The 23,413-nt window shown below is 34.6% G+C and overlaps 1 protein-coding gene across 2 annotated transcripts in view; it reads left to right on the top strand.

The window, feature by feature from the left end:
- pld1b (phospholipase D1b) overlaps positions 1 to 23,413 on the top strand; it is a 74,900-nt gene that overhangs the window by 14,419 nt on the left and 37,068 nt on the right. For both annotated transcript variants that reach the window (XM_087309650.1, XM_087309651.1), the window contains exons 2-11: positions 6,871 to 7,047; positions 9,556 to 9,722; positions 11,628 to 11,770; positions 13,696 to 13,807; positions 13,882 to 13,947; positions 14,036 to 14,094; positions 15,786 to 15,878; positions 16,790 to 16,942; positions 17,039 to 17,188; positions 21,606 to 21,689. In XM_087309650.1, the coding sequence (XP_087165776.1) occupies positions 6,903 to 7,047; positions 9,556 to 9,722; positions 11,628 to 11,770; positions 13,696 to 13,807; positions 13,882 to 13,947; positions 14,036 to 14,094; positions 15,786 to 15,878; positions 16,790 to 16,942; positions 17,039 to 17,188; positions 21,606 to 21,689 (1,172 nt within the window). In that variant the 5' untranslated portion in view covers positions 6,871 to 6,902. The remainder of the gene's footprint in view (positions 1 to 6,870; positions 7,048 to 9,555; positions 9,723 to 11,627; positions 11,771 to 13,695; positions 13,808 to 13,881; positions 13,948 to 14,035; positions 14,095 to 15,785; positions 15,879 to 16,789; positions 16,943 to 17,038; positions 17,189 to 21,605; positions 21,690 to 23,413) is intronic.

Below are 23,413 nucleotides of genomic sequence, written 5' to 3'. Positions count from 1 at the left end.
TGTGTAGTTTTGTGTCCAACAGAAAAAAGAAAATTTAGAACGTTGTGAGGAAATTGTAAGGAAATGTTTTTATTTCGGTGAACTATCCTATTCTTTGAACAACTTTGGGCAGGATGTCAAACAACAACATTAAATCGTATTATAAGTCAAAACACTGCGTGTGAATAGGGTTAAAAAACTCTCCGGTTTATTGATTTACGTTAAGAATTTGGATGCTTATGTTGTTTAAATAAAATACATTTATTATATTAAATATTCACAATTTTGCATGGATTTATAGAACAAAATCTCAGCATTGGATGAAATTGTTTTAAAATTTTTAAACTTTTACATTTTAGAGTCAAATGTGTTTAATGAAGGGTTTTGAGGAATCTCTTTTTATCGCTACATAATTCAGAAAATGTATTAAAAATCATTATTTTAGTTGAATAAAATGTTGTTTATAATCAGGCAAATTATGTATGATCATAATATTCCTCTGTAAAACCCTTCTGAATATAAATATTAAGTTAAATTATATTATAAAACTATATTATAGTTAACTATATTTAAAAAACTTGATTTTGTATATGACTTACTCTTGTTGTTTGTGGTTTTAGTTTTTGTGAAGCACACCAGTCAATTCAGGGTTTTTCATTTTTATTGTGCTATATAAATAAACTGTTATTGTCATTATAAAGTTTGGCTTGTGTAAGTGCTGCAAAAGTGAAGATTTATGGCTCAACACAAAATCTTTAAATCGGCTGGATCATGAAAAACAGCATCTTTGCCTGCAGCATCTCTACTTGCATCCACAGTGGTATACTGTAAACATATGAACATATGAATGGGATGCAGCTGGGTTCAGAATGGTTGCTAGGACTTTAAGTGGTTGCCATAACAATTCTCAAAAATTTCTTAACAGGAATTCAGTTGCTATTGGATTCTGAATGGTTGTTAGAGCATCTCTATGTGGTTGTTAGGGTGTTTAATGCAATTAGGTGAAATTCTTATTCCTAAATAAAGGTCCCTAGACATTTTCCTCAAATCGCACATCTCTTTTAGGCTTTATACCAGTGGTGGGCAATACAATTTTTCAAGGGGGCACCTTAGACTCTGGGGCAGTTTTAGAGGGCCAAACCAACACAGTTCATTTAATAAAAAAACTGTGAAACTAGTCAATAAACAAATATAAATACGGTATACATATAATAAATAATACTGCTAATAATAATAACATATACAAATGCAAATTGTCATGAATAACCTTTAAAAAAGCCCCCTACATGAAGGCATGGAGGTCGTGGTTTTCATATTTATGTAGTATTTATTTTATTTTTTTTTTCATTTTATTTCTTTATTTTTTTCATATGTAAAAATATTTGTGTATTGCTGTACATCTTGTCTGTATTAGTTAATGTGTAAGCGTTTGGACCATAGGTGCATAACTAACTTTTAGCTGGTCAATGGCACAGTCTATTTCAGTTTATCAAAATAGCAACACGCCAACAATGCGCCTTAACACACCTTCGTTTTTAGACTGGAACACCCATGAGTCAACAAAGTGGCACAAATGGATTTGCTATTTGAACAACGTGGTACAAAACGTGAAAATTAGGGAAAGTTATGGTCTGAAAATACCAGCAAATCACGGCAAACACGTCTTGCGCCTTATTGCGCCAGGATATGATAGGGCTCAAGATGTCAAAATGAATTCAGTATTTCCTTAAAACAAGCTAAATAATCTGCCAATGGGGCAAGCAAAATAAACTTATTTCAACGTGAAAACAAGATTATATTTTAGCAGATTATTTAGCTTGTTTTAAAGAAAAAACTCACTTATTTTTGTCATTATTAAGTAATAAAAGCATTTTTTGCAGTGTAAAGCAGCTTAATGCAATTTTGATATTGAAAGAATAAGTAAACATCTAAAATGCACTGGTCAATGTTTGTTGTTCGCCACAAATTTGCATAAAGCTGTAAATTTGATTTATTGTTTGCTCATTTTCAAATACTATTTGCTATTTTTATCATAATATTGATAACTTAGTGATAACTTTGGTCACTATAATCATCCTTTTACATTTGCATACCATTACATCTCTAACCCTCACAATACATACGTTTTCTAGAACTGCGAAAACACATGCATGCATTCCTCATCTCACCCTTATCAGGGTTGAAACTTTCTCAGCAAAAGTCAATGGGTGAACCAAGTGTGAATTTGTTTTGCAGACTACGAAACAGTGAAATGCAAAAACCACACAGCTGACTTCTCGTGTGAGAGATGTAAGTGCGTAACTGGACCAGGTTATTTGACTGTCTGATTTACATTTACACGAGGAATATTTGAATAAAGTCTGTAATCAGCATGCGTCTTTGGCTTTTACAAGGATTTGTAGAAAAAGCACGGTTCTCTTATAGCTCTTGCTATTATTTATAGGGATTTGTTACCTTGGCGAATGTGCATTTTTAACGGATCAGCTCTGTTACCCACAGCAACCTGTTTATAGCAGGTTTCCATTCATCACAGTAATATGAGTTGACATTTATCATGTTGAGCTTTTTTATTTTTGCATAACAGAATGATGAACTAGTGGACAAGAGCCAACTCAGAGATATATTTGTTGAAAGAGGAGCTCACAAAAAGACATAAGTCGCTGATCTTTCCTCTTCGCATCCTGCTCGAAACACAGTTAGTCCACACTTTGCACTTTAGTGGATGTGCAGTATACTGTATCAGCCATAATTTCAGATCATATTAGGGGGCACTTACATAACAGTGACTACATTTACATGGACATCAGTAATCAAATTATTTGGCTTAATCTGAATAAGACAATAATATGATTAAGGCGTTTACATGAGTTGCTTTTTGAATGTTCCTTTTATGATCACATTTTGCATGTTATAGCACATAATTCGATTAACATCATTGCGTCAACACGTTTTCCACATTTCCTCCGGAGTTTCATGTAATTTCGGGTGTTTCATTTTCGATTTGTCAACTTTAACTACAGTTTGGCACTTTCACTTTAGCTTCAACTCCAATCAAACACACTTGAACAAGTTAATCAGGATTTGATTAGGTACTCATGAAACTTCCAGGCAGGGGTTTGGTAAAACTGGCAGGCATGCATTGTTTGGTTGGCATGGAGGTAGAGTTTATTTGTGTGTCAAACTGATCCTCTTATATCTGGCTCATTTTAAACCACAATTTTGCAATACGATGTTCCTTAATCTGAGATCTCTGCAAGAGCCAGGCATCTTCGCAGAAGTCAAATCAGATCTATTTTAATCCTGCTTTTGTCATCTTATTCATAATCACACACTCGGCCAGTAAACGGCTCATTCATCAGAGAAGTGTTTGAAGTTTTACTGAAGATCTGCTGATTATAATGGACTTGCAGGTCACATCCATGGAAACAAGATCTATGCTTCACTCTGATATTCTCTTTTCATCATAAATCAGCCAAACAATCACTTGAACACTATTACCACTCTCACAATCACTGTACATAATGTCTAATTCTAGCTATTATTATGTTATATGACATTTGAGGACTAGATTAAACAGAAGAGTATCTGATCATTAATTCTCCAGTTTAGTGGTTCTGCGGTCACTGATATGAAAAGTGAAGGATTTAAATACGACACTGATGCAATCATTTATTGTGCAAAGCTGTTTCCTAGAAAGAAAAATGTGACATCTCAACCACAGTAGTATCATGTTGAATTTCTTATGAATGAAACTGTATATGAGAGTGTGAAAATTGAAAAGGGTAGATTTTATAAGCAAATTAAAGTAATTAAATAAATTTTACTAATATAATATAATATTATTATAATATCTATTTAATATTAAGGAATTGTAAAGTTTGCCTTAATAAGCCAAAGGGAATTGTGATAATAATATAATAATTATATATTTATTAATTATATATATAATATATTATAATATAATATATTATAATAATAATATAATAAACGTATATTTTTATCATATGTATATATTATCACTTTTTCCTATAATTAAATGTGTATTAATAAGCCGAAGGGATGTGAGTGATAAATTGAATTATAAGTTTATTACATAAGATTTTTTTAATCATTTTTATAAAATATTTTGATTTTGACTTTTTAAAAAAAAAAAAAAATTATTTAATGTGCATTAAATGTGCTCAAGTTGTTGTGTATATTAAAGAAAATGTGTATAGTGTGAAGTGTAAAAGTTAACATTTATTGATATATTTAGTTCCTAAACTGTTTCGAGACTTCACATTTCTCACATGGAAAAAGTTTATACATTCTTGAACTAAATAAAGCAGTTGATTTTAGGTGAAATTAATTCTCATTAGTTATTAGTCATCATTCAATTATTCATTCATTCATTCATTCATTCATTCATTAATTTTACTTGTCGGCTTAGTAGCTTTATTAATCCGGGGTCACCACAGCGGAATGAACCGCCAACATATCCAGCACAATTTTACACAGCGGATGGCCTTCCAGCCGCAACCCATCTCTGGGAAATATTAGTCATCATATCCTCAAGAATACTACCAGAGAGTTTTTAATAAACTGATGCATGCTCGCTTGATGTTTCCAGCACGCTGACTGTAAGCCCTGTGCTCTTCAAATTCTCTATATTAATGGTTTTGATGATATCGCCCAACATGTTAACATACTGTAAAATGAATGTCACCAATATTTGACGGATATAAAAGTGAAATGACATTAAAGCCTTACATTTTTTAATGTTTTAAAGTTTATTTAGATTTTTATTTTAACATCAGATTACGAGAATCTAAATACCTTTAGGAATGAAAAGTTTTTGTCCCTTGAACGTGTTTATGCCTATACTTTAATTATGCTGTTGTGTAATATTAATCAAATGGTCTTACTAATACTACTAATATTTTTACTCAATGCAATAATTTGTGTGAAAGTATATATATATATATATATATATATATATATATATATATATATATATATATATATATATATATATATATATATATATACATATCACAACATAAATAATTTATTGTGATCAGCATACTATGTAGATGTGTGGTATATGATGACTTTTCATTGTGGAGGATTAAAATGGCTCATGATCTGGTTTTGATAAATATATCTTCTTAAAGATAATATATATATATATATATATATATATATATATATATATATATATATATATATACACACACACACACACACACACACACACACACACACACACACATACATATATATATATATATATATATATATATATATATAATATTTAATAAATTCCCATTTATTGTGTTTTATATATGTTTACCCCTACCCAAACCCGAAACCCAACCGTCACAGTAAAATAAAAACAGAAATTGTAAAGAGTGTTATTTATGTTATTTAATAAATTAGCCAATAAATTGTATTTTATTAACGCCTACCCCACCCCAACTGTCACCGTACTGTTAAAATATTAATTATTGAGTAACACTTTATTTTGATGGTCCTAATTGCACTTTTTGTTGACTAAAAGTTGCATTGCATCTTTGCCAATTACTTCTCATTTGAATATTATTACTCTGTCTGCTAAATATCTGCTGATACTTCTCCTTCAACAGACATTTAACTGATTTTAAAAAAACGAACCCTAACCTAACAGTCTACTTATAATTTAATGAGAATTAGTTGGCATTTAGATGCAATGTAACATAAATTGAACAAAATGTGTTAAATGGATTATCAAAATAAAGTGATACCAGTTATTGTTATACATTGTTACAAAAATGATGCCGTATTGATGTGCGTATCTGCAGCTGTATCATATCTAGACGTTACCCTGTGAAACAGCACCAAATTAAGATTAAGCTATTTTAAAAGTCTGACCGCGCCAAAACCACACAAGATTTAGCCACACACACAACACATTTGGTTACTGTGTCTAAACTGAAAGGAAATGAATGTGTGAGGTAGGTCTTAAAGGGCCAGCAGACTAATAATAGACTGAACATACTTAAGGAATAATTTACCCCCAAATTTTTTTTGTCAATATTTGCTACCTTTGATAATATCCCTTATCTGGATTAATTTATTACTGTGTTTTTGATATTAATAAAACAACAAATCATTTTAAAGAATGGTGATAATATGTGATTTTTCTTTGAAAAGAATTGTGATTTGATATTTTTGCCAAAGTTCTTCAAGGCGAAGATCAAGATGCTCTAGGATTGGCCAGCCCAGTCACCAGAAATGAACATCATTGAGCATACAGTATGTGGGGTGGGATGAAATAGGAAGCATGGAAGACAAAACCAAAGAATATTGATGAACTCATTACTCATATTGAGGCATGCAAGAGCAGGTTAATAGCAGGTGTTTCTACAAAATAGATAAGTGACAAGACTTTTGTCAGGGACTGTATGGGCTATGCTGGTCTTGTTTTTTTTTTCCTTTATGGTGAAGGGAAAAGTGCCGAGGCCAAAGGTGAGGTTTGTTGTTGTGTTACTGAGCTACAGGCAGTGTGTCTGAACAAAAGGGAGGATTTTCGGTTTTGTAAGTGATGTTTTTATGCTTCCCGAATCTATTTGTAAGCCATTCGGAGGGAAGAGGAACAGGACAGATGTTGCAGTCTGCTGACCCTGATTTATACAGTCAGCAGTCTTACATGAGTTTCTCCAAATCCTCATTGTTTTTCCTGCAAACACGAGCTAACTTGAACATGTGTGTTTGATTTTCACTAATGTGTGTACAATACTTCAGTTATCATTTCTCACTCCGTTCCATCGATATTTGAAGGTTTTACGACTAAGAGCAAACAGTTTTAATACTTCCTCTTTTACTTGTTAAATAAAGTGTTGTGTATGTGTGCCGTGTGTGTGTGTGTTTTAGGTGCGCTCTGGCCGGCTGGCTGATTGTTAGCCATGCTGCGACCGCAAGATCCCACAGTCAGCACCCTGCATCTGGTGGCCAATGATATGACTGATATCATGGAGAACCTGGACACGAGAGAGCTGGACATCGGCGATGGGGAAGATGAGTTTGACGGCCAGGATCCCAACAGCACAGGTCAAAGAAATGCAGAACAGAGCAATTACTGTATACTAATGAAGGAGAAGAGATTAGTGAGGAACTTATAGGATATATGTTTTTTTTTTTTTTTGCTTTTTTTTGGAGTGAGGGTGAGGGGTTGATTCAGCAAGAGTACGCTTAGTTCATCAAAAGTGGATTTTACAAGTTTATTTATTATTATTTCACTGTTAAAACAAGCAGGTAATTTATTTTATTGATATAAGTTTTTATAATATACATGTTTGGTTTTTTGCCAATACTGGGTTGTGGCTGTAAGGGCATCCGCTGCGTAAAACATTTGCAGAATAGTTGGCGGTTCATTCTGCTGTGGTCACCCCAAATCCTAATTGGATTTGACTGAAAAAAGAAAAGTCATATATACTCGTATACCATTTCGACCAATAGGAGAACGCCTAACTCGGCAGCTTCACCCAATGAGTGTTCAGCTTTGTTTTTACTGTGCCCGTTCCAAGGCTATTTCAACTATTATCCACCTTCACAAAGCCGTTTAACCATACACTTTAGCAGCGTTGTTTTTTATTCACACCCAAGCTTTGATGTTCGATGTCCCAAAAAGTCATTTTCTGGCTGAAATGGATTGCATTGAATGTTGTGAAATCCTGCGAGAATATTCAAACGGAAGGCGCGAGTCAGTCTGATGCATGTCAACAGTCGTGCACTTTTATTTTTATAAAAATCAGGCTCAACCAAAAGGCTATGGTTCAATTCTAAAGACCCACAAGGAAGTAATCACACTTCATTTTTAATGTAAAGCCTTTTTTTAAGAACACTTTGGTGAAGATCGAGCATGGTGCAATTTCACGAGGATCCGGCCCTGCTCACTGAAGTGGAACTGAAAAGCGAGTTAATGGCGAAAAATGTTCCTCTGCCGAGCGCCGACAGCAAGAACGATGTATAATGTTCAGATTGCCACAGCCATATCACCCTGCAGCCCAAGACCAGTTACTCACTGAAGTTAAGCAGGGCTAAGCCTGGTCGGTACCTGGATGGGAGACCACATGAGAACACTAGGTTGCTGTTGAAACTGGTGTTAATGGGGCCAGTAGGGGGCACTCAACCTGCGGTTTGTGTGGGTCCTAATGCCCGAGTGTAGTGAAGGGGACACCATACTGTCAGTGAATGCTGTCCTTTGGATGAGGTGTTAAACTGAGGCTACTCTCTGTGGTCATCAAAAATCCCATGGCACTACTCGTAAAGAGTAGGGATGCAACCCCACTGTCCTGGCCAAATTCCCTCCATCGGCCCTTACCATCATGGCCTCCCAATCATCCCCATCCACTGAATTGACTCTTGCACTGTCTCTCCCCTGGATCTGTTGTCTAGTGGCTGCTGTCACATCATCCAAGTGGATGCTGCACACTGGTGGTGGTTTGGAGAGACTCACCCTCATGATTGTGAAGAGCTTTGGGTGTATGGCCATACACAATAAATGCGCTATATAAATATACATTACATTACATATGAGGGTGAGTAAATCATGGGATAATTTTCATTTTTGCGTGAACTAACCCTTTTTTGTTTTTGATTGAGTAACATTTAGCTTATTTCAAGTAACACCAAATGGTTTTGGTATCTTCCGATTATTTGTTTTAGGGTTAGTTGTAGTGCATTACCTCTTCACTACACTGTGAGAGTCTAGAGTTAAGATATTTATTTGATTAAAATTAAATATCATTACATTTTGTGGAGTTTATTTATAAACATATTTCGAGTGGATCGCATGCTTTTGATTGTTCAAAGCGGTTCCAACTTTAGCTAATGACTGATTATCCTATCAGATGATCCGTAACTCACTATAAATAACCAGACTTTTCTCATCTCGATATCTTTGTCTTGAAGAAACCCCCCCACCCAACCCTACTTTCCCTCCTTTCAAACGGGCGTCACGGTGGCCAGCGATTGGCGCTGTTGCCTCACAGCAAGAATGCCCCTGGTTTAATTCTTTTCCTAACCAGGCAGCGTTTCTGTTTGGAGTTTTACTTGTTCTCTCCGTGGTCACGTGGGTTTTCCCCGGGTCCTCTGGTTTTCTCCCACAGTTCAAAACAAGCACCCTAAACAATTAATCCAAAATATTTTAGGCAAGCTTTGAGTACACCTTCTCAGCATCCATATCTGACACTTTGCTACAATAAGCAGGAAGGGGAGTCATGGAGATCTACCTGAGCTCAAACTCCCCTCTTGCCTTGCAACGGGAGGGCGCCAGGGCTTGAGGATCTTACAAGCTCAGGGCTCTCTCCCGGGACAGCACGCCAAACTAGCTTTATTATCAATCATCAGCTAAGTGTGAACTGTTGAAACTACATTTAAATTTGAATTTGGAAGAAATGTTATCGGACCTTTATACTATAAAACTGATATTAACCTTTTACTCAAACCTATATCTAAGAAGTCCAATAAACTTAGAAGACCTGATCTCTTAGTGGATTTTTTCCGTAGCTCTACATTGAACTTGTCAGTCACTAACATGAAGCATTTGGTCCGCAGACTCCCGCATCCCCTTCTCAGCTGTATATAAAACCAAAGGCTTTAAAGAGCCCGGTGCGCGAGTGTTTCTCACCGCGCTCCCCATCACCGCCAAAATCCTGGAGGTGGAGCGATTCACGTCAGCGCAGGACCGCTTCAACATCACGGCCCAGAGGAGCGTCTCGAAGGTGAGAAATCCCACTGCCGCTGCCTTCAACAAGTGAGAGTTGTGGGCTGAACGCCTTTTATTTGTTGCCCGGGAGATTTCGAGGTTGCCAAGGCAATTTACATGTTGCCCTGGAGATTTGGACACTATATATGAAAATATTTAGCACATGCAAAATAGTTTTTCAGAAGAATAATGACAAAAGGCGCTGTTATTGAATCTGACGAGCATTCGCTGATTGTGTTTTGGGTGTCGTTTATTGCAGATTTCTATAGATGAAATCTATGAAATGAAAACTTAAATTGTGTGTTTTACTTTCATGTTGTTCCAAGTTTTTGTTTTGTTAAGAAAATGATAAATGTCGCAATAAATAAATAAATGTGTGTGTGTGTGTGTGTGTGTGTGTGTGTGTGTGTGTGTGTGTGTGTGTATACAGTTAAAGTCAGAATTATTAGCGCCCCTGTTTATTTTTTTCCCCAATTTCTGTTTAATGGAGGGAAGATTGTTTCAGCACATTTCTAAGCATAATAGTTTTAGAAACCTATTTCTAATAACTGATGTATTTTATCTTTGCCATGATGACAGTACATAATATTTTACTTGATATTTTTCAAGACATTTCTATACAGCTTAAAGTGATATTTAAAGGCTTAACTAGGTTAATAAGGTGAACTAGGTAGGTTAGGGTAATTAGACAAGTTATTGTATATTGATGGTTTGTTCTGTAGACTATCGAAAAAAAAATAGCTTAAAGGGGCTAATAATTTTGTCCCAAAATTGTTTTTAAAAAAATTTAAAATTGCTTTTATTCTAGCTGAAATAAAACAAATAAGACTTTCTCCAGATGAAAAAATATTATCAGACACACTGTGAAAATTTCCTTGCTCTGTTAAACATCATTTGGGAAATATTTAAAAAAAAAATCATAAGGGGGCTAATAATTCTGACTTCAACTGTGTGTGTGTGTGTGAGTGTGTGTATATATATATATATATATATATATATATATATATATATATACCTTTTTTTCAAATATTGCTTATTTAATTCTTTTGATGTTAAAACTTTAATTTTGGTGTTGTCTAAAAGTGTAAAAAGTAAAATAAAAAAGTAAAAAAAGTAAAAAGTTTTGTTTTGTTTTGTTTTGTTTTTTGTTTCGTTTTGTTTTGTTTCGTTTTTTTTCTTTTTTGTTTTTTTTGTGTTTTTTGTGTTTTTTTAATTGTTTCTTTTTTTCATAATTTATTTGTTTTGTTTTTATTTTTTCCCCATTTATGCTTTGTTTTTTGTTGCTTTGTTTTTGTTGTGTTTTTTTTCATTATTTTTTGTTTTGTTTTTTGTTTTTGTTTTGTTTTTATTTATTTATTTTTGTTTTGTAAAGTCCTGATGATTTACATTGTTTTTCGCATAAAATTTAAAACTCAATTATAAGTTTATAGTAACATTTAAATTGCAAATGTTTTAAAATTGAAATTTATAACAAATGTTATTTGAAGACTTTTTATATAATGAAATAAATATTAAGATTTTAATCAAACCGTACTTACTAACTACTACATAATAAATCCAGTAAATCCAAACAAATTCAGAATTTTTAAGCAATTTGTCTGTAAATATAAAAAATATATATGTAAATGAAACATTAAAATAATTAATACAGTATTCAATTCATTTAATCTTTATTTAAATAGCACTTTTACAATGTAAATTGTGTCAAAGCAGCTGAACATAGAAGTTCTAGTAAATTGCTTCTGTAATTAATTAATAAATTAATTAATTAATGCTGTACATCTTAGTATGAACTAAGATATGTTCCAAGTCTTTTGAATCCATCTTTAACTCTAAACCTTTCAATACAAAAATGAATATATGTTTACAGAAGTTTCATTTTTGCTTAAACCACCTCTTTGCTTATGTTCTCTGCATCCAGGTGCTTCCAGCGGTGTTTAAGATAGAAATGAAGCATGGAAACTTCACCTGGATGGTAAAGAGGAAGGAAAAGCATTTTATGGAGCTTCACAGGGAACTCAGAGCCTACAAGACCTTTCTCCGAATCCCACTGCCCTCCCGCAGGTGACCTGATAGAAGAATAATTATAACTATTTAGACAAATGTATTTAAAAATGTGTTATAGTAATATGTTTACAGCATAACTGGATTATGATACATTAGATTATTTGTATGTTTATATAATGTTTACATATTGCACACTATAAAAATAATACTTGCATATAAATTACTGAAAAAAAAAACGGTGAAACATTATTATTATTATTATACTTATTATTATTATTATTATTATTATTATTATTATTAATATTAATATTAATATTATAATTATTTAAATTAAATGTTTTCTATAATATTTTTTACTGTTACCATCCGGTGTAAAGTTTAGAGGAGGAAAAATCAAAGAGTGGATCCAAACGCAGCATTTAAACATTTAATTAAAAAACTATGACAAAACAAGACAAACTAAAACAAAGCAAAACAAACCAGGAACACACAGACATCATGGAAGCAATGCAAACAACAGAAGCTATGTTTCCATCCAAAAATGCAAATTAACTTTATGCGCCAAACTAGATTATTGCATAAAAGACGTGCAAATAAAGCAGTGTTTCCATCCAACGAGTCAAAGCGAACAAAATCATCACTCTCTGTTTAACTGACGCCAAATATCCACAGTAAAAATGAAATTTACTGTGGTCGGAGAAGCTGTGTCTATTTTTTTTCATCTATTAAATGACTTGCGCCTCAGAAGGCAATCCTGACACGAAGTAAACGCGCGGTGGCGTTTGAAGGCGTCAGACGCGGAGCAATGACTCTTTTGATTCTGGAGGTCATTAATAATAATAAAAATAACACTAATACTTAAACGGTAAGGCGTTTTAGAATGACCAAAACTACAGTTCAGATGGGTCACAGTGTGCTCAGCCTGCTGGTTGGTCTATTTACACACATTTTGATCATCAAATGATCTTTTATAACAGAATCACATGACCTTTTTTAATGCACACACTGCAATTTGTGCGGTTTCCATCCTAGTTTATGCGCATCTTTTCTTATCGAATAAAAAGTTTAACGTACTCAGTTATGCGCATAAGTTTTTATGTGCATTTTCAAAATGTATGCGCATCTTGGCAGTTTCGATCAACTGTTTTTTATGTGCATATGCAAAGTGCGCATAAAAATAGGTGAATGGAAACATAGCTAGTGAGAGGGGCACACAAACTAAAATATATAGTCCTGGTGATGAGTGGGAATGAGCCACAGCTGTGAATGTGTTTGTGTGTGTGTGTGAGAGGGAGTGTCTGGATGACGGTCAGCTGGAGCAGTTGTTGATTGGTGCAATGCATTCTGGTTGTGGTAGTTCATGTGGTGTGTGTAGTTCATGTGAATGATCTCTGGAGCTAGATCGCTGGTAATTATGACACTTACATAAGTTAAACATGTTTTTTTATAGTAAAATTGTAGTAACCTAGATTGTTTTTTCACATTGACCTTCATTTGTATAACCACAGTTTTATGACATATACTATGGTAAGACTATGGTTAGTGTTGCAAAATCATGGGTAATTTAGGGTTACCCATAGTTGGCCATGGTAGCCACAAATTTGTTAGATTTAAAAAAATAAAAGTTATAGTTTCAGAATGATAATTGTAGTTATTTTAACCATGATTACTATAATTTTACTGTTCAAAAAAACATGTAAGAAATATTTCTGTCATAGTGAATTACCACTAATCGTTCTGATATGCTGATTTGGTTCTAAAGAAACATTTCATCATATTATTAATTTAGAAAACGGTTGCTAGTTAATTTTTTTGTGGAGACTATAATATATTTTCTTCAGTATTCTCTGATCTCCTTCAGGATTGATATTGCTGTGCTAGTGTATGATCTCAACCATCATAGCCTCTGTTGATGTTATGCGTGTTTGTCTTCTTGTTAATCTTAACATCTCATCCTGTCCTTGGCATCTTCTGGTCAACAGTCACACAGAGCGAAGGCAAACTATAAACAGGAACCTCGAACGGCACATGCCAACTTTACCTCGAGGAGGAGGAGAAGAGCTGGCCAGAGAAGAGCAAGTCTCCAGTCGAAAAGTCAGTTTACATCAGCTTTCATCTGAATATGATTTTTGTATTAATATGCTGACTTGTGTCATGTTTTTTTGCAGAGACAACTTGAAGACTACTTGAATAAGCTGCTAAAAATGCCAATGTACAGAAACTACCACGCAACAGTATGTCCATATTTGAATTATGTGCAATATTTAGGTTAATTTTCTGGTATCCTGTGTGTTAACGGTTTTGTTCTTGGTTTTGCTGTAGATGGAGTTCATCGATGTGAGCCAGCTATCCTTCATTCATGATTTGGGACCGAAAGGCTTGTAAGAGCTCTTTCTTTTTAATAGCTAAAATGTTCTAGTCAGAATGACATTTGAATAAATGTTAAGCTTTAAGCAATTTGAGAGGTTTGAAAGCTCATCCCTCCAGAGAGTCATGGAGAGAATAAATGTTTTGGAAAGTGATCTTGGACTACAAATCCCGTTATCTCTTGCACCCACACACCTGTTTCAGTTCACCCTCTGATTACACTGACACAGGAGTAAGGCATTATCACTGATGTCCTGGACTATAAATGTTCTGTTCACACACTCAACCATTGCTCTGATTTGTATTTCTGTAGAGTGCATTTCAAAGCATTTTCCCAGTTCCGGCCTTGTGTGTTTTTGCATATTTGTTTGTTTGCTGCCTGCCCTGACCATCGCCTGTCTTAGTGTATTACTTGGATGATCATTTGCTGTACTGTTTACTCCTGTTGACCCTTGCCTGCGTGACATCCCTTTGTTTAATAAAGCTGCATTTGGAACTAGTGGTGGGCAGAGCGAGGCTTCTTGAAACACTAAAACAGATCAAGCAAATGTGTCAAACCTTCGAAATGGTTCGAAACCCGTCACTACAGTGACACCTAGTAGTAATTTTTTATGTATTGCTCTGGAACAGCTTCAGCAAAGAAATAGTTATGCAAATTGAGGAATTATACCCCACATCGTAGAATTGAGGTTTCAAGTGATATAGTGAAGCAGTGAGACTTCCTGACTTGCATGCGGAGGTAATGGGTTTAAATTTGAGGTTATGCAGTTATAGATATTAGTTTTTAAAAGTTCTGTTCTTTTAACGTGTTTTGTTTTAACATTGGTCTGACATCCAGAAAAACACTTATAAACACCTTAAAAAAAATGAACATTATTGAAATACATCAAGTTACAATTTCTGAGTATTTGTACAAGTCGGGTTTCGAACTCTGGACATTTGCAGCACAGTTACTCTTTACTTTCCGACCCTGTCAATCAAATGCGGATTCGACAGGTCTCGAAATGCTTCTGAAATGTCTGATGTTTTGAATCGCTTTAGTCACATGACCTGAGTGTTTTAAAACGCTTTAGTCGCGTAACCTAGGTGTTTTGGATAATGCTTTGATAAAGTGTTTTGAAACACTTATCTTTCGGGATCTCAACACTGTGTAGAAACCTCAGTTACTTTGTCAAAACAGTTACATTAGACATAATAGTTACTTTACAATGAGATAAATCACTCTTCAAAACCTTCACAATTTCTGTTTCTCTCTGGTGAAATGAGCTGCCACCCTTGGTCTAGACTGCATTTAATGAATTTATTTATTTATTTTTTTTTGAATAAAAGCATCTGGCTACAATTTTTTTTATATTTTTTCCTCAAGAAAAAAATCTGTGCTCAGTTAAAATATGAATTATTATTCATGCATGTCTGTTTAAAGAGGAATCCACTATTTTGTAAAAACTGCTGAAGATGGCAATATCTAAGATTTGACTCAGATTTAAGCGGGATAAAAATGACTTGTGGAATATGGCTGCATCATTATGTTTTACAAAATTCTACAAAATAATGGATTACTTTGTTAATATACATCCATGATATTTAATATTTTGTTTTACAATCAAAAATTTGAATCAGGGTTTTACATAGAATGACCTGAATGTAGTTATAGGTATATTCTTGTATTTCTTTTGTAATCAATGTTTTCCTGTTTCCATTTCAGGGAGGGCATGGTCCACAAAAGGTCCGGTGGTCACCGTATTCCTGGACTGAACTGCTGTGGCCACAGCAAAATGTGCTACCGCTGGTCCAAACGGTCAGTTTTATTTTCTAAAAGAACAAAAATAATTGTGTTTGACTCACTATGGTTAAAACGACTAGAGCTGATTATGAACAAAACCTCTCACCTTGTACTATATTTTCCAAAATAGAAGAAATTTTTTTATCATCTGAAACCTGCTGTGACTAATAGTCCACGCAAAGGATAATGTGCATCCAGCTTGTTATCATTGAAAGTTATGAAGTTCAATAAACAAAAGAAAAACAGCGTCCTATAAGTGGATAACTAATAACAGTGCAGTAATTGTCAAAATGCCTGTTCATCAAACTTCCTTTGAAGGATAAAGCAAGCAGAACAGTGCGACTTATAGATATATGCAACTTATTTTTCAATAAACGTGTTTGTAATTCAGCTAGCTCTCTGCAACTCTCACATGGTTGCCCTCTGAAGATAAGCAGGGCTGCGCCCGGTCAGTACCTATATGGGAAACCACATGAGAAAGCTAGGTTGCTGCTGGAGGTTATGTTAGTGAGGCCAGCAAGGGGCGTTCAACCTGTGGTCTGTGTGGGTCCTAATGCCCCAGTATATCAATGGGTAATCTGTAATTCTTAGTGAGTGCCCATCTTTCGGATGAGACGCTAAAAAACCTAGGTCCTAACTGTCTGTGGTCGTTAAAAATCCTGGCCAAAATTGCCCACTGGCCTCTGTCCATCATGGCTTTCTAACCATCCCCATATGATAATTGGCTTAATCACTCTGTCTCCTCCCGACCAATCAGCTTGTGTGTGGTCTGGCATCGTGTCATCCAGGTGGATGCTGCACACTGGTGGTGGATGAGGTGATCCCCCCAAAAAATATGTAAAGCACTTTAAGTGTCCAGAAAAGCGCTATATAAATGTAAGAAATTATTATTCTATTAATTAATATATTACTGTTGCTTTTTATAGGTGGATGGTGGCGAAGGACTCTTGCCTGCTCCTCATGAAGCCAGATTCTGGTGCCATCTCATTCGTCCTGCTGGTGGATAAAGAGTTTGACATTAAAATGGACACTAAAGACACTGAAACGAAGCATGGCGTTCGCATTGACAGTCTATCAAGGTGTGTGGACATTGGTCATTTAAGATACCATGTAATATGCTGTTTACTTGCACATTCATTGTAGGGTAAAGTGAAAGAGCTTTATGCTTCTTAAAGGACTCTGGTGCTGAAGTTTACGAGTTACCGTCATGCCCGCTGGTGGGGACAAGCCGTTGATGATTTTGTGCGCAAATACGGCAGCAACTTCCTTAAAGATCATCGTTTCGGGTCCTTTGCCAATGAACAGAAGAACATCCTGTCTAAATGGTAAATATCACTTTTTACATGCATTCCCAGACTAAAATGATCAAACCATAAGGGTGGCCACTTGTTATTTCAGAACACAATAGCAATAATTATAATATAAATAAAATATACAGTATATAATATAATATAATATAATATAATATAATATAATATAATATAATATAATATAATATAATATAATATAATATAATATAATATGATATAATATAATATAATATAAAATAATATAATATAATATAATATAATATAATATAATATGGGCAGCACGGTGGAGCAATGGGCAGCACAATCGCCTCACAGCAAGAAGGTCGCTGGTTCGAGCCCCGGCTGGGTCAGTTGGTGTTTCTGTGTGGAGTTTGCATGTTCTCCCTGTATTCGCGCAGGTTTCCTCTGAGTGCTCCGGTTTCCCCCACAAGTCCAAAGATGCGGTGTTAGTGAATTGGGTAGTCTAAATTGTCCATAGTGTATGTGTGTGAATGTGTGTATGGATGTTTCCTAGTGATGGGCTGCAGCTGGAAGGGCATCCGCTGCTTAAAACTTAACGAAAAAGTTTGTCGGTTCATTCCGCTGTGGCGACCCCAGATTCATAAAGGGACTAAACCGAAAAGAAAATGAATGAACGAATTATATAATATATTATAAAAAAAACTGTAATCTTAAGTTTCATATACATAAATGGATAAATATATATTATAATATACATATATTAATGTATATATGTTTATTTATTGGTTTGTTTTTTTATTCAGTAAAATTTGTTACCTAGTTAAAATCCAACTGTCTTACAAAATTATGTTATATTATTCAATAAAATATTAAATAATTATTACAAAGCAGTTTCTGTTTTTGGTCAAGTGCATCCAGAATTTTAGGTTTTTGGCCCAGAATATTAATATCAATGCTTATTTGAGGCCTTAAGATGATGAACCATATAAGTCCATATACTAAAATTTGGAGTAAAAAGATTTTTTTCATTTGAATTGCGAACATTATAGTATATAGTTTTATTTTACTTGAAGATAAACAACAAAAGCTTCTCAATTCTAGAAAAATATCATTTTTCAGTGTCATTATTAAAAATCAAAAGTTATTGTGATTCCTTTATCTTAGTTTTAATACAGTAACAGAAACTTCAGGTTAATATTAAGCATTTCTTTCAAGTGTATTATTATTATTATTGTTATTATTTGAAAACAGAAAATACAGTATGAACAATACATAGACCTTCTTACAGTACAGGCAATAACAATCAATTATTAACAATAAACAATAAATAAATAAGTAAATTAAACAATAAATAAATACAATGCAGACATGCATCACAGCTAAATATTGTCGTTTATTTAGAAAAGCTGGTGTATCTGTGTATACACTACTTCAAACTGTTGTTGTGCTCTGCCATCTCACAATATAAATAAAGATGTAAACACATAAACTTTGCTTGCTGTTATTAACACAGGACTGGCAGGAAATATGCATTGCTACAGCTTTATTATATATAGTATATGGTTTATTTTGATTGATTAACTGTTTTGTGGTGTTTAGCGCTCCTCAGCATGTTTAGAAAGAGAGATCACATCACATATATGATTTTTCCACTCACTACTTTTGGTAGATTTTTCCCATGGTTTTGTTCTCCTCTTTGATTCCAATATGGTTTCCCAGCATCCCTTAAAGCCTTCCTTTCTTTGATTTTCCACTTGTTCATCTCGGCTCTCCTTTTTGTGCCGAGGATTTGCCTTTTAATGTGCAAAGCGGACATGACAGCAAGCGCCTTCTTCATTTTTCTTTGTGAACATAAACATTTTTTCCGTGTGATGCTATTTTATTGTTTAAAATGCAGACTCCTGGGGCCTCATGTACGAAGACTTGCGTGGAAATCTTACTAAAACATTGCGTACGCACAAAGCTGTAAATGTGCGTACGCAGAAAAAATTTCAGATGTATGAAACACTGCGTACGCCGAATCTCATGCATATTCTTTTGTACATCCGAATGAACGTGAAACTGAGCGCAACATGCACGAGCACAAAACCCCTTCCTGCCTCCTCCCCCGTATGAATATGCTAATGACTATGCTAATGGCAAAACCCAACGAAAAAGCAATGGCAAAATCAAGCAAAAAGAGAAACTTTGAACAGAATGTGAATTGGAGGTGCTGCTTTCAGAGGTAGACCGGAGAAAAGCGGTGTTATTTGCAAGTTTGCTCTCCGGAATTAACAACAAAAGAAAAAAATAGAGTGGGAGAGTTTAGCTGATGCGGTTAACACAGTTGGGTCTGAACATCGCACTGAGTGCATTAAAAAAAGAAATAGTGTGGTTTATATCTGTAAAATGTTGCAGTACCCTTAGCAGTCTCAGTGGCGCACCTTGTAATACGCATGTGATCATGTATTGACACGTTCGAGCATAAACTCGGCTCAAATCCAGCGTCTGATGATCTCTTTCTCCTTTTTTTCCCCGCTACATATCAGATTTTGCCAACTATTTATCACGAGAAAGACAAGTAGGAATCATCAATAAGTTTGTGCATCATATTTTATTTGCACATTTATTGAATGGAAATGTTTCTGATTCACGCATGCAAATTCATCTTCAGATAGTGTCTTTATAGCAATGTGCGTGCTGTAGATAGCTCAGATTACATTGGGAAAACAGGCGACCGCTGCAAATTGTGCTTTAATGTTTAGCTGGTCAACTGTATGGTATGGAAACCTTACATACCTACTAGATGAACCCGTCTCATACAGCTGCCATTGCAAGGCTCAGACACTTTGTAGAGAGGGATTTAACACAACTGCCTCTAGGGGTCGCCAATGAAAATAAAACAGACAGGCACAAAAAATGTGCGTACGCCAGCCAGAAAGCTGCCGTGAAGCTGCGCACATTCCCACGTTCAGTGCATTGTTAGTAAATCCAAACGTGAGCAATTCTGAGCGTGAAACCTGGCGTACGCAAAGTTTTTGTGTGTACGCAGCGTTGATACATGAGGCCCCTGGCCCGCTGGAAATATTCCCAAAGTGTATACAAAGTTCACACAAACAATTAATGTCACATAGTTATCTTATTTACTTATTTATTTGTGGACTTATACGGTTGTTCGTTGCACGCACTCAATTATTGTAATATAATACATGTAATGATTTTTAAAACATTTTAGATTTAATAGGAAAATTGTAAGCTTTTCTTATGTTAAATGATATTATCTATTATATTGTATTAGTGATTTATATTGTGATTTGTTTCTTAATTAACACAATGTTTAGGTGATTTCAAAACAGTCCCTAAAAATCAACAATACAGCCCAAAGCAGAAGCAGGTCTCTGAAGTTTCCCCGAGCTGATGAACATGCAAGAGCTTAATTTGTCCGCCACCGGGTCTTCAGGTGAAGCCTGTTTCACAGGAGTAACCTGAGAGAATGAGAGGGAAAGTGTAACCATAGACTCAATCCTCTTTTGACCCACTGGAGGAGCGAGATCAAATCAAGAGCAGAGCCTTCACTACTGCTCTGAGGGATGATTTGCTGCTCATTGTTGCAGCATTAAGCCCTATTAGTGTGCATGTTGTTCCTTGAATAATACAAATCATGTAATTAAAGGGGTCATGACATGTAAAATCCAAGTTGCATTAATCTTCTGACATATAAGAGGTCTTTTTTCTATTAAATCTTCTGGCAAGTTTAAAGTCTTAAACGATTTGTTTACAACAAGGAGTGCATTTTATTTTATAAAGATGTAAAAAATGACAACGAGATGACGTGTGATGTCACAGTCGGGCATTCATTTGCATAAATGCCAACTCCAGAGCTTGAACCCTACGCACTGGCATTTAGTGAAGGATGACGTCCTTTGATGCAAGTGTTTGACTGCACAGTGTTTTGTAAACAAAGCGTATTTGTAAGTGACAGATCACAAATATTATTTTATTTGTTAAAGATTGAATATGAATATGCATGTTAATGATTTCACAATGTTTTGTCTGTAGATGACAGGTTTTAAATAGATAATGCTGTGAAAATCCATCAGTACAGCACTGTGCAGTTGTGAGTGGGCATCGATGGTGTTTTTTTTTTGCAATGACATCAGCCAATCAAAACATTGGACATTTGTTGACAAGCTTTAAAGGACCCAGTGCTTAAAATCTGACCGTTTCACATTTTAATTGCAGTGCAGTTCTTGCTGTTTCTCACCTTTCGCTATTGTGACCAAAATATATTGCTTAATTTAACCAAGATCATTTCAAAGGAGTCTTAGACTGGTCTGAGCCATAAAATGCATGTGCTCAGATAGCAAGGAACAAATTGGGATCAAACAGGTTAAAATAACAAATAAAATCCATGTCATGACCCCTTTTAGAGTGCAAGATTTGAGTATTAAGCTTGTTTGGCTGTGTGTGTAAATGCATGTGTGTGTTTTAGGTATGTGAATGGGAAGCAGTACATGGAGGACGTGGCTAATGCGCTGGAGGAGGCAGAGGAGGAGATCTTCATCACCGACTGGTGGTATGTTCTGATAAAACCTTCTTTTGGTACTATTGATTCAGGGTAGAATTATTAAACAGATCACATGACTCCATTGGTTAATGTTTTGACTTTAAAACATCTTCTAAATTCTAAAATAATCAATAGACTTTCCAGTTCTGGTTAATGCTGTGTGTTTGTATTCTGGAGGGTTTCTTGGAAACAAAAAACCACAGAGATCATACTGTACAGGTCCCAACCTGGCATCCCACTACAAGAACTGCAGTTTATCCAAGCATATCTATTGTTTTACATCAGTGAAATTTCAGTGTTTATGGGGTGATTATCAGCACCCATAAAAATCTAAAAATGTTAGTGAATATAAAGAATAAGGATAAATGATATTTTTGTATTGTTATACTTTGTATTTAATTTTTAGAATTATGTTTAGTGTATGTTTCGGTCATTAGTATTAGTGTTGTTGTTATATATTTGTATATGTGTTTTTTTTTAGAACATCAAAAAAATCTGAATGAAAATATAAAATATGAGAAATGATCATTTGTTTTTATTTGTTAATTGATTTTTTGATTTAATACTTGAGTACATTACAAATCAAGAACTTTTTACTTAAAAAATACAATATATTTATTATTATTAATTTTTATATTATATCTATTATTTATTGATTATATCATTTTTGTTATTATAATATTATTTAATAACATTTTTGTAAAAATCATTGTAGAACTTCACTTGAACTGAATTAATTTATTGTGATTTTTTAAAAATTGTATTCTTTTATCATATTTATAATCCTATATTCCCACTAATCACATACAGTAAGGAAGGAAGGAAGGAAGGAAGTAAAGGCTTATTTATATAGCACCTTTCACAGACATTGTGTCACAAAGTGCATTACAATAAGAGAAAACCAGAAAACAGGTAAAAGAACAATAAAAGAATCAATAAAAAAAAAAAACTAATTAGTCCTAAGACGAGTTCTGGGGATGGCTAAAAAGAAGAGATAAAGGCATGGACAAGCATCTCCATCTCTTCATTTAAAACAATATTTCTGATTGTTGCGATGTTCCTCACATGTAAAAAGCATGTATGAACAACAGACTTAACATTATTAAAACACAGAGCTCGATCAAAAATGACACCCAGATTTCTAATGTCACTCAAATTTGAAGATGACAAACCGCCAAAATGTTGCCTGATCATTGGGGTGATGATATCTGCAGCAAAAATCAACATTTCAGTTTTATCAGGGTTCAATTGCAGAAAATTGTCTGCCATCCATTTGTTAACGGAGACTAAACAAACCTGCAAGAGAGGACAGTTTGTCCAGCCTGTCGGGGCTAAAAGAAAAAAAACCCATTTCATCATCTGCACATAACAATGACAAGATATAACTTTAAAACTACTAATAATCTTGCTGAGAGGGAGCTTATATAAATTAAAAAGAAGAGGGCCTAGGACAGAACCTTGAGGCACACTACAGGACAGAGGAACTGAGTCTGATATATGAGTACCTATAGACACAGAGAAACTCCTGTCAGCAAGATAGGAGGTTAACCAATTCACTGCTGACCCAGTAATACCCACAAGAGAATGCAGCCTCTTAATTAAAGTGCAGTGATCGACAGTATCAAAACCTGCACTAAGATCCAGCAAAACCAGCAAAGAACATTAACCTGCAGCCATTAAAATGTCATTTGAGACCCTGAGGTGGGCAATTTCTGTAGAGTGATGTTTACGGT

The sequence above is a fragment of the Danio rerio genome, chromosome 24 (genome assembly GCF_052040795.2).
Source record: "Danio rerio strain M-AB ecotype USA chromosome 24, GRCz13ab, whole genome shotgun sequence".
Taxonomy (NCBI): Eukaryota; Metazoa; Chordata; class Actinopteri; order Cypriniformes; family Danionidae; genus Danio; species Danio rerio.
Note: the sequence above shows the minus strand (reverse complement) of the source record. Positions and strands in the feature narration are given on the sequence as shown.